Source organism: Microchirus variegatus, assembly GCF_963457635.1.
Source record: "Microchirus variegatus genome assembly, chromosome: 15".
Taxonomy (NCBI): domain Eukaryota; kingdom Metazoa; phylum Chordata; class Actinopteri; order Pleuronectiformes; family Soleidae; genus Microchirus; species Microchirus variegatus.
In genome coordinates, this window is record NC_139816.1 from 25,547,501 (window position 1) to 25,560,401 (window position 12,901).

The 12,901-nt window shown below is 41.6% G+C and overlaps 1 protein-coding gene across 1 annotated transcript in view; it reads left to right on the top strand.

Moving 5' to 3' along the window:
- Positions 1-10,458, top strand: part of odad2 (outer dynein arm docking complex subunit 2) — a gene marked incomplete at its 3' end in the record, with an annotated part of 38,731 nt that extends 28,273 nt beyond the window's left edge. Inside the window, exons 15-17 of the mRNA XM_083901840.1 lie at positions 2,517-2,705; positions 2,939-3,160; positions 10,342-10,458. Of these exons, the coding sequence (XP_083757966.1) occupies positions 2,517-2,705; positions 2,939-3,160; positions 10,342-10,458 (528 nt within the window). The remainder of the gene's footprint in view (positions 1-2,516; positions 2,706-2,938; positions 3,161-10,341) is intronic.
- Between the last annotated feature and the right edge of the window lie 2,443 nt (positions 10,459-12,901).

Sequence of the window (12,901 nt, forward strand, 5' to 3'; positions counted from 1 at the left end):
TTTCAGTTTAAAAAAACAATCTGGAGGTGAGAGGTTAGATAAATATGAGTTTGCCAGACCTCTGTCACCCACTCCTCACCTCTGTTTGAGTCTGTATGTAACATTCAATTCTTTCACCGAACTGTTGGCAGTCAACTTGCATTTTTCGTAATTTAGGCTTTGACAAAGAAATGCGATGTGTGGAATAAATTAAAGACTTTTGTGAATCAGATGTTATTATAGGTGCAGTTCAAAAATCTTTGGACCTCTCTTTTAAAACATTATGTGTGTCATTATGCCATCGTCAGCTGGAACTTTAGCAAACTATTACACAGCTATGTTGTCAACCAAGTCTAATTTCAGTTGCACACTAGCAGGTCTTTGATCTCCCGGGCACTTGATTCGCTTCCAGCGACAAACGTAATGTTGTTCTATTAGATTATCGCTGTGATTTAGGTAAACAGCTTGTCAGTGAGACAACCTGGTTAGGTTTAACATGTACTGGGTCCAGGCAGGTGTCTTGGGAGTGAAGCATTTCTTTTAACTGGCTGGAATTTCTCTGGCCCAGAAGTGTAGCAAAAATGATGCATGGCAACCATATGGTGAGAGATGGGGGACTGTGGACCCACTATTGAGCCCTAACAAAGTTTGACAATGTTTGTCTGGATGTCAGTGCACGAATTTTGTGGGAAATTCATGAACATGCTCTACGGGTGATTTTTCTGGGCTGGGGGCTGGGGCAGCGACAAGCGCTAAATAGTGGTCTTTGCCCATTGAGCAGAGGAACCTGATACAGCTGCTTTGTACAGTTGTTATTAAGATAAAAAAAAACATGTGGCTTGAGTTAGTAGTTCCATGGTGGATTTATGAAAGAGCTATGGTATAAATGCATCAGATGGATGCTCCATACAGTGCTGCCTCTCCATAAGCAGACACTGTGTCCTATGCCCACAGTTCCAAAACGCAATGCCATAAGATTTGTAGTGAAGCATTCAGTCATCTTCATTCCCTGATCAACAATAATGGGGGTTTATCATTAATGTGCCTGGATGCAGAGGAGCAGTGAGATGTTTGATTTATTTTTATTAGTATACATGTATGCCACGGAAGCCTGATTGCCTTAGAGAAGAGGTCAGGACATGCTCCACCTTTCTTACCATGGCTTGCTCCCCTCAGCTTCACATCACACTCAGCAGATAATGTGTTTTCTATTTAATTTCACCCTGGGTAAGAGGACGGGAGCGTGAGGATAGCGATAAAGCCCTTTCCGTGCGCTCCCTCATAATGCTGCGGTTTTTAGATCTGGTCCATGAAAGAGATTCTGGCTAGTCTGTCGCAGCTGGTGGCTTGAGAGAGCTTCCTCTGTCGCATGGACTCCCGGTCAGCCATCATCAGTATTCCTGAGGAAGGGCTTCCTGTGTGTCGGAGGGTCAGCTCCTGGCCCCCGGCATACCCCATCCCTCCCCTCCATGCCCTGTACTGCATACATGGCTCATCCTCTGGCACAGCATCACAGAACCTTTACACTGCAGCATGACCTGATCTTAGTAGTGAGCGCTCTGTTTGAGACAACACAGCAGTACATCACACTCCCACAATGTCGCTGAATACTCAAACTGTAAATCAGCTCCTGTTTTTGTGCTAGTGCTGAATTTCATAAAATCCTATAATTTGTAAAACAAAGCACTACAATGCAGGGCACATAATACATTTTGTGAGCTGTACTTCACACTAGGGTGCCGGACAACAGCTCTGGTCATGTAGATTGATGTTGAAATGGACTCAAATTAAGCATGCTTTGTGATTTGCATGCAATGATCCATAATTGTATGCTTTTGGGGAAATTTCTGTTCTATTTTCAAAGCACTGAACATTACAGACTCAGCCACCTTGATGTATTCTCCTGTGGCCAGCGATACGGTGTGTTGTGATTTTAAACAGAGGCCTGATGTGCCAAGCCATACTAAATCCAGTGTGTGTGCCAGCTCTTCCGCTGTGGTTCCCTCAGCACTCCCTACCAGCCTCTTGGTTTGGTAGGCTTTGCCCCATAAGTGGCTCAGAGTCCTGTGGTACCAGCTGGTGCCGTGAATTCAAACCATGAAACTTTGAGTCTGCACTGTGTCAGCCTCGGGCAAAAGATTTAAATGTTACTTCTAAGCTCTAAATTCTATGTTTCATCTTCATTATGACATACTAGGGTGAGAGGAGAGGTTTACAAAGATGTCAGATTTATTGCTTGCTCATCCAAAACACAGTAGTACCATGGAGGAGTGTGTTTTTATTTTTGAAAGCATATGTTTTACACAGATAAAGATAGTTCCATGAGTTGAATTGCAATAATGGGTCCATGATTGTGTTGCCTGAGCTGATATAAATACATTGTTTGTGCTTATTTAGTGTTTCTTGTTTTGCTTGCCTAGCTTAAATTTATCTGCCTCCTTCCCCTCTTTCCTAATCCATCATACTCCCTCCTTCCCCAACATGTTCCATGTCCACTTTCATAGAGCACCAGCTAATAACAAACTCTTTGACTGTAGGATGCCGGGGAAATGGTGCGCTCCCTCGTTGGTGGGTTGGAACTGATTGTTAATTTGCTGAAGTCAACAAACAATGAGGTGCTGGCAAGCATTTGCGCTGCCATCGCCAAAATAGCCAAAGACAAGGAGAATCTGGCAGTCCTTACTGATCATGGGGTCGTGCCGTTGTTGGCCAAGTTGACTAACACAGTAAGTAGAGTTCACCACTGGAGACAAACAACAAGGTACTATTCAAGAACACTGTCAATATTGTCAATGTAGAAATGACTCTATTTACAGTGCATTTTATCTTATATCTCATATCACTAATACAAAGAACATTGGTAGATATTTCCATGATTCTCACGTAGAGCATGTTGTTCTCTACATTTTAAAGAAACTGGCATCAAAAGTCCAATACCCTCCTGTCCTCTTCTCTACAGACAGATGACATGCTCCGTCAACACCTTGCTGAGGCCATCGGCCACTGCTGCATGTGGGGCAGCAACAGGGCATCCTTTGGTGAAGCCGGAGCTGTGGCCCCACTGGTGCGCTACCTCAAGTCTAAAGATGCCCCAGTCCACCAAAGCACAGCTATGGCCTTGTATCAGCTATCCAAGGACCCTAGTAATTGCATCACAATGCACGAGAAAGGAGTGGTCAAGGTCAGTTGAATGTTTTAATCCTCCCTTACCACTTTTTTCTTTGCAGATAAGTAGCAGTTGTAGCTATTAATCTAGTTTATTTAGTGCTTTGGAGACTATATCTGGCATAATTACATCGCAAAAAATGTGCTCTGGCCTCCCACCACTCTTGTTTTAGTGATGTGTGAAATGTACTGAGTAATAAACGTTGAAAAGCTGTGACTGTTTTCAGAGCCTTTGACCAGTGGTGCAGAAACAAAGTGGGTTTTATTTGGTGGCGGAAACACGACTCCACTTTCTAGCTGTCATGGGAATTCAGAAAAGCAAACAGCTCAGTGTGTGCAAAGTGCCATTTCTCTGGTAGACCCTAGATGCCATTACAGCACAAGTCAAAGGGCTGTAGCTGGGGGTAACCGTTGCTAAGGGCTGTTCCTGGACATCAGGGTAGAATGCAACAAAGATATGGTTCAGGCCAAGGAGCACGGTGAGAGCTGTTCAAGGCTAAAGGAGAATATTTTTTTTTATGGCCAAATTTGTTTTCCTCTTCTACATCCGCCGCCTTTCTTCATCATGACAGTTCTGTAGCATTCATCCAAATAGAAACAAGCCATGTTTTGCATTTTCCTCTGTCAGGCTGTTTCCATGCTCAAGAGAATGTTTATGTTTGTCTCTGACAGCAATGCAGAGATTTTATGTTGAGATTGTGCTGTAATTTATATCATGTCACTGGTGGTCATGTACCCATATACAGCATTTGGAGAAAACCTTGCTATCACTCTCAGTCATGTTTCACACAGAAAGACTTTCACATGAGAAATCTTTCTGTGGCCACAGTGCCTTTAAATCCTTTCTTTCCCCTCTAAATAACAACTGCAATATAAATTATGAAGTGGTTCAGCTGTTGCAGCCAGATATTTTTTTCCCATGTTCGTTAAATGGTACACTTTAGCTTGATCTGCTGTTACAGTGTATGTGGTTCAACACTTGTTATAATTGGTAGCTGGACTGAACATTGGGTGTTCTGAAAGAGTTATGTCCAATTTGCAAAAGTAATTAAGATGAATTCTTTTTGTAGTTTGAGCCACAAAAACTGGACAAGTCCTCCTTCTTGCTCAGTGTGTGTGCGCGCATGTGTGTGTGTGTGTTTGTGTGTAAATGCAAGACATACCGCCCTCTTTAATCTGTCTCTGCAGTGTTTGCCCTTATTAATGTACCAGCTAGGAGTTGCAACACAACTCCATAATGTATTTTTAGACTTTTAAAGAGCTTAATTACAAAAGGCCACGTAACTGCACCAGTACTGCATTTGTTCCTAATCTCAGACATGGAAACACAACACAGGCACCCTCATTGTTCAGTCTGGTCTTAGTCTCACTCGGTCTGGACGGGTAGGCTCAGACTTACCTGGATTGGAGCTGCTCGTTCCCTTCCATTCAGTGTGCACAGCAGTGCACAGTGTGTTAGAACAATGCCTCTAATAGTTTTGAATGGGTTGTAGAGGGTTCATTGGGTATTGATAGAGCGTCCTGCATCTAATTTATGGCACTGAAAAATTTTGGACATCTTGTATTATTAGAACCATATTTTGTCCGTGAAACTCTCAAAACATATTCACTGGTATGTAGAGCGAATGTCTCTCTGCTCTTCCCTCTTACTCTGAAGTTGGTATATAAATGTAGTTTACCTCTCAAGCACCAATCTGTAGCATTCATAGGATGCAACAAGAGTTATACAATAATGTTTACAATATCCAATATTTCATCCTGGAAGCCATGATAGTATAAGTTAAAATGGAACTTTGCAAGTCTGGTTGCTTTTTCGCCTTTTTCTCTACAGAGATGCCCTTACAATTTTGGAGTACAATACATCCATCGAGCCATGGTCTCCCGCTTTATCCTCACTGTTGTAAAAAGTTTACCTTCCTTGCCCTGTCCTGTCGATGTGCATACCGAACACATTTCGTCGAAACAACAACACATGCCAATGGAACAGCCAACTGGCCACCGAAAACAAATAACAGGCAGTAGAGTGAGTGGAGACAGCAGCCAATCTCCCACAAGTCATTTAACCATCACAATGACACCAAAGCTGTTAAATTTGGGTAAAAATCCTGCATAGCTCCACTTTTATTTTAGTTTTATTTTGTCCCAACCAAAACATTCAAATTGTGTATATTAGTTATGTAATCCAAATGCCAAGAGTAATATGTGACCACAGAAATATGCAAAAACTATGTTAAAATATGTTTTGGATAAAGCTATCTATCAGGAAATGAACAGCAAAGAGAGATTTAAGATATGAAGCCATTGGATTGACATCCAATCTTGGTATCTCACAGTTGTATGGATGTGCTTTATTTTGTGTCATGTACAAAAACGTTCTCCCCACCCCCCATGTTTTTCATTGCTTCCAAAGGACTGGGTATTGTTTGCTGAAACTATAAATCCTTGTAGACAGCTTCAGCCAGCTATTTGTATTAAAGAGACTCTTTCATAAGAAAAGCTTTGTGAAGTAAATTGATGAAAATTGCAAAAATGTGGATGGTAATTATTGGTAATTTTCAAGCAAGGGTATTTCAGAGCGTGGTTTTTGCCAGGTCCTGGTATGTATTTTAGGCTTTAATTCATCTAAAAGAGAAAAATGTTTGCTCTTTTGTTGCCACGAGCAAACGTAGGCTGCAGCACGGTTGGTGTTGGTTTTAATTTTGTTCTCCTGTACCAGCTCAGACTGTGGGAGTGAAAGTTTGCACAGACATCGTGGGAGGCACAAAATTACACAAATATAAGGGAAGGAGTAAAAACCAAGCAGAACATCATAGGTTTAACTTGTGCAGTTGTCTTGGTTTGTAACTTCAGGTTGCGGGTGTGGTGGACAGATGACACAGGCGTTGTGTGTCTGTTATGACTACCGTGTTTTTGAGATCCATGTAGTGTAATGTTTTCAGCCTTGAGCCTCTTTTCCCTTATATCCAGACCTTTACTGCCAAGCCCTATTTTTCAGGTAGAACAGACTCAGGGTTGAGCCTGACTTTGTGATTCTTTTCCTCTTCCTCTTTAGAGACACAGAAAAAGCAGCAGCCTCCAGCTCACTGGAGGCAGCAGGGAATGTTGTTTACCTTGACTTCCCGCGCCAACTTCCCCTCAGCCGAGCTAAACACTGCTGTCTGTCTGTGCTGTTTGCCTCCACACTCAAGTCTAGAACATGGGAATGCTGGGATTGGGGGCGACGGGGTGATGGAGCCATAATGGCTGTTAGACCCGGCACAGGGGAATTTCAACTTGAACTCCTGCAGGCAGAAGCCGTCCAAGAGAGCACACTTAACACCATGACACCTCCATGTGCGATAGGATGTGTGTGTATATGTACATGCAACAGTATGTGCAGCCTTCCCAGACTCCACACATGCTTTCTCCCCCTCTCCCCTCAGCTGGAGGAGGGTGGGGGGCTTGTTCCCTGGCTCCCTTCTTGGAGGTCAGGACTCACTGGAGCTCTCTGAAGTGCAAAAAACCTCAAAAACTCACGATCCAGTTTTCAAACGTGGGGCAAGTGTTCATGTTACCACAGTGAGGGAATAACTAACAAGTGGCGTATTATATTCCTAGAGCTCCCAGCTGGGAGGGAAAGAGCAATGTAGAAAAAAGGGGAGGAAAGAGAGACACGCTTATCTTAGCCTAGCTGTGCGCTTCGGGAGACCTTATTTGGCTACGTCTGAATAACATGCTATGAGGTTGGCAAAAATGCTGCCTCTGGCACTTCTCAGGCATCCTCTCTTTTCACAAAAGATACTTGTCTAGTTAGCTGCATGTATTCTGGAGCCTGTGGATGTGAGTTTGCTTTTGGAGGCGTTTTGGATGCTATTTAAAAATCATATAAAACCATCCTCGAGGGCAAATGTTTCGTATATGTACCCCTTGACACTGGTGCATTGAGAGTAGCTGACATCTTGGACTGATCTATGCAGTTTCCCAAAAACGTTGTGATTATAATCAGCAGGAAGGATATTATTTTCTCAATTTTGGACTGAAATCACAGCGTATACGTTGACAAAGCTTTCGTGCACATACCCAAGCTAGCTCACCTCGTCTTTCATCTGTTTCCCTTTTTACTGTTTATCTTTGTGCTGAAATCCTGGGAATGCTGTTTGCTAACCACACAAATGTGCAGAGTGGCGCTTTAACTTAGCATGTAACATGGAGAAGGGTTGTGGTTGGTGCACCTCAGCTCCGTCCAGACACACATTTTGAACACAATGATAACCTGAAAGGGAAACTCAGGTTCTGTTCTGACAGAGGTGGACAGACATTAGCAACTGTCTATACAGAAAATGTTATTGCAGATTATGTCTGAAACAGACAAAGGAACCTCATCACTTTTGCTGGTTTGTAAAGCCAGTGCTAAACAGGATTTTTGAATGAGTCACTCTGCTGCTGTAAAATAAATCTAAATGAGTGGATTTTTTGTATTATTATTATTATTATTATTATCATTATTATTATTATTATTATTGTTGTTCTTATTGTTGAAATGTGGTAGCCACTGATTCAAGTCCTTTGACAGTGTACTATCGTCTGTGCTGCTGTGGAGGATCAACAGAAATGTGACATTGCTGCAGAGAAACCAGAGAAACTAACCAGATGGTGTTCAAACACCACTCGTCAGCCTGCTGCTCTTTGTTAAGGAAATGTTTTTCTAAATCCCCCATCCAGTTAAGAACAAGGCATTGATGCATCTACTGTATGTGGTGTCTCTGCACTCTGCTTTATTTATCAGGGCTCCGTTATAGGAGAAGGGAGTCCTTATGTGCTTAGCTGAAGGATGCTATGTTGCTGTCTGCTCATTATGGATGTAAACAAGTTGATCCAGAGTAATTGAAAGTGTGGCCTATAGAAACCTCAGTGGCACACTATTGTGATTTTACCACACAGCACACATTGAAAAAATTTAGTTTCATCCATTGCACTAGAGTATTTATGCTTACATTTAGTTTTATTTTGATTCAGCCCCACAACTGCCCACATACATAATGTAGTGATTTTGCTGCAGATAAAAAGGGGGGAAAAAGCTCACCCCTTAAAACACATGCCACACAGCGGTACTCCAAATATCCATTGTGGGATTTGTTTTTGTTGTTGCTTAGTCTTATATAAACTCGCTGCTCTTTAAAGGTACAATAATCTTTCTAAATGTTCACTTTTATGAAACCAAACAATAAACTTGGGAAACTCTGAATTTCTGGAAAGCAAAAAATCCCTGTTCTGCAATAAGATCTAACAAGATCCATTACCCAAGCCACTAATAGTCGGATATAATCTGACCTTTGGAGCAGCGGAAAGGCTGTCGAGTGGTGTGGTTCATGCTCAGGTTTTTAATGTCAAGCTCGCCCTGCATGCCTTTCATCCGAACAAACTTACAGAAGCATGTGTGCTTGCAGCTGTAACCCCTTTGCTGAGGCATGGTTTGGAAATAGGACACACACCCACATACAATACACACATGCACACACACACAGACGGACACGTGACAGTGCAGCTTAAAAGTGTCACCAAGTAGCCACGGTGCTGTTGAACTTTGCACTCAGCACTGGTGCAGGTGTGCAGTGACTGATGGCAACACATGTACAATAGCCTAACCATCCAGGTTATAGGTGTTTTTCCACAGCTGTATTATACCCCTTTCCTGATATTCACTCCCTGGTTAAATGAGTACGTATTGCAGAAGTGTTTATATTGAGTTCTGCTCCAATTGGAATTAGTCTGGCATCATTTACGGAGCAAAGCAATGCTGCGCATTCCTGCTATGGTTCTTAGCATAGGGATGAGCCATGAATGTTTTTAGAAAAACTCCTTTTTACAAATTGGGACACTGCTCAATAATGGTAATTTCATCTTCCATCCATCCAATATCTACCGCTTTATCCTCCACCGGAGGGTCGTGGGGGTGCTGAGCCTTTCTCAGCTGATAAGGGCGATAGGCGGGCTACACCCTGGACAGTTCGCCTGTCCATCGCAGGTAATTCCATCGTACTTAATTTAATTTTGTTACTGACTTTAAAACTTTCAATCTCCACTGGGTTTGAACGAATGACCAAAGTAAAATCCAGTCCAAACCAATTTATTAAAGCTCACATAGAGTGGTCCTGTTGCACTATGTAAGTAGACCTCCATAACTAACATATTATGTTAGTTATGGAGGTCTACTTACATAAATTAACTTGTTTTTATGGTCAAAAACCTCCTAGTTGCTGTAAACGAGCCGATAGAAATCTGTCTTTTCTGACGCTCTCCTGAGCCACAATACTTCAGACATAAATCTCACCCCCGTGAAGACAGAGTGTGTTGTGATTGGCCAGCCGGCGTAGAGCCTTCCCAACTGTCTTGTGATTGGCCAGTACCCGGAAGTGACATATTCAGCATATCCGCTCTCAGAAGCGCAGCTCCCCCCTCTGGAACGGTGAATGCACTGCTACTCATTATCAAAATATTGTTTTAACAATGTTTAAAAATAGTTTTGTCACGACTCCCCGCCGCAGTCCCTTTGATGACTTTGACCCGGAGTCAGACCCAGAGTCAGAAGACACTGTTGCTCGTGAAACAGCTCCACAACAGACATATTCTTCTTCTGCGGTTCAATGTACGCAACCGGATGTGCCCGGACTAGTGCCCGGAGCAGGACGATCTGCTGTTCTGGAGAACCGGTGTTTACGTAACCGGACCGGGTTTTTTCAGAGATCTCGCTGAGCCTGAGATTACAATAAAACACAGCATTCTCAGCAGTGGCTGAACTGTTTGTTTTGAACCTTCAGGGCTTCTTAAACAAGGTAATGACGCAGATACACACTACAAAAACCGCGTTAATTGGAATTTCCGGTCTAGGTCTGCTTTAAAAAAGCTTATTTAATAACAGTTGTTATACAGTTAATAGTTGACCAAAGTGCTGTATGGTAGTAAAATGAAACAAGTGAACAAATGAAAAATACATTTAAGACATAAAACATAGTGCATACAAAAACAACATCTCACATACATCTCAAAGACAAAGAACAGCTTTGTCACACATGGGTGGTGCAGGGTGAAAAGAATCCACTAATATTAATCACCTTTTTAATTGGTTCCACCTGTATTCAAAAAGTCTCAGTATGCTCAGCATGAAAATGGCTTTTAAAGTTGGAAATAATTGTGACCTTTCTCCTATTGCTCCCATAGCCCCTCATCCACATCATGGGCTCTAATGACGAGACGCTCCAGGAAGCTGCTGCTGGCTGTGTACGCAACATCCGACTTCTGGCTGTGGCGAATAGGAAGGCCATATTATTTTATTGACCATCACTTATTCCAACATCTTGAAATCCAATAGGGACTGCACAAAAATGACTGTGGTGGGAAGACGAGCTGAGCGTTATGTTTGACTTTTTAAAATAAAAAGACCATCCCCCAGTGTTTGCTTTTGGGCCTTCCTCTCAACACTCCTCCCCCTAACTGCTCAACTCTGATCTGAGTTGAGAGTGTGAACAGAAAAATCACATTGTAACAGAATAAAGTGCGCATTAGTAGTAGAATTAGCATTTCACAGAATAACGGTAAACATACCAAATGTTGCATACTTCCAGACATTCCAGCTGCTCTCTGTTTCTGGAACACGGCGTGCTGGATGAACAAGATATGACCTCTGTTACTGAACAAGGGAACAGGGAACACATGTAGACAGGAGCTCTGTTGCAGATTTGGAGTTTCTGCATTATATTTCCATTTCAATGTGTGTAAACTGGTTGTTATGGTCCAACTCTTCTGTTGTAGTCTTATAATGTTGTTGAAGTGATGTGAAATATGACATGACATGGAGTGACATACAAAACAATGAAGAAATACAATAAAACCCAGAAAACCTCAATCATTTTTCTCTTACCAGTAAAAATAGACAGGCTGCCTTGATGTACATCTTGTTCTACACTAACTGAGTTTGCAAATTATTCCAACTTAAATACATGAGAAATACAATATTTTGTCTCTATTTTGATGAGCATATATTTTTATTGCCAACATCAGTTGGGAATCCTGAGCTCTTCCCTTATACAAGTTACCTCATCTAAAGTCCATACAAACATTTGAAGAAGCCATATTGTCTCTTCTCTCTGACCGCCTCAGCTCCAAAACTGTGATGATAAAAATAAATGTGTCTTTTCCTTGTTTGGTCCTTTGCCAAAGACCCCATACGTTGATCGGAGTGAGACACTGAAGCTGCGTACCATAAGTAATCCACACATGACCACAATATCTAAACAAGGACCACATCTGTTTCAGTTACTCAGTCTCCTCTTGAACTGTTTATACATGCTGTGCTTGCAACTCAGAAAACACGCAATCTGCAAAAAGACAAAAATATAAATTCTCACTTTTGGTTTTGTTGCACCAACGTTGAAAACAGAGACCCTGCACAAATGTTCTGTATGCAGTAAATACTACAACATTTTACAACACACAAAACGGTAGTTTTACAAGTGGGTAAGAAACAATCCTGTGACCTGTCTCCGTCACAGATATTACGTATAGGATTGAACTTAAATCAGGATTTTCGACATTACTCGGAATTTATTTATAGTCATTTTAGATTTTGTGGGAGTATTTATTATAAATAATAAAATACATTTGAATAAACAAGCTCATTATTTTTGTCAGTAAACACAAAAATAATGTAGATATGTGGCCAGTTGGCACTTTAAGCATTTTTATGGCATTCAGTCAACAGCAAGCCCAAAACAATCTAATGAAGGATTTTTGGAAAATACAGCAATTACTCTCCTCTTTTTTCCCCCAACAGTAGTTATTGTATTTAGTTACCACATTTTTTGTTTGTTTTTTAGCAGTGTACAGATTTAGACACAGCAGTAGTAAATGAGTGCTGCTGATCTGGCATCATCTGGTCCTTTTGTCTTCTGTTCTTGTTTATTATAAACAGACCATGTCAGGTTTGACAGCAGATTTCAGTAGAATATATAAAAAAAAAAAGGCTGTAAGCCTCCTTCATGGCCCTTTTCCATGTCTATTAGCCTTACAGCCTATCTGTCTCTGATCACGCTGTCCTGGTCCCAGTTATCTCAGATGCTCAGCAGTAACCACAGACACACTGCCACAAAAGCTCATGGGACTTCCATCATTAGTATTGGCCACGTGCTAAAATCAAAAATTAGTAAAACATAGACAATATGTGGTTGAATAATCTCTTTCACTCTTTGAAGTTTAAACACTACCAGCTGCACGCGGGGGTCACCAGAGGAGCGTGGACAGACGAGAGTGCAGGAGTGAACTTATTACTCTGAAGAGGCAACTTCCTCCAAAAAAAAGGAGCTGAAGGAAGCCACTGTCTCCAAACTATTCAAAGCAAATAAATTCACCATGATTAATGGGTCTATAATTCTACACAGCAGGCTTTATGGCCTCTGCAGCACGGCCAATGTCAAAACTGATTCTGAAGAAATGTTAAAAGGAGAACACATTTAGTCAGTTAAACAAACAAAGAAGGGAGCAATGTTTTCTTCTTGTGTGGATGCATTGCCCTTTCTTTTCCCCCCAGTGAGTTCCTTATTCATCCTTTTATTTGTCTTAGTTAGGGCACCTTCAATGATTTAAAGGAACAGTTTGGGGAATAACTTATTAGCTTACTTTTGAGCATTGAGATGAATCCAATCAATATCAGACTCATGTCTGTGTTTTAAGTACAGAGCAACAATCAGGATGTGGTTAAGTTAGCTCAAGAGTGAAAGCAGAG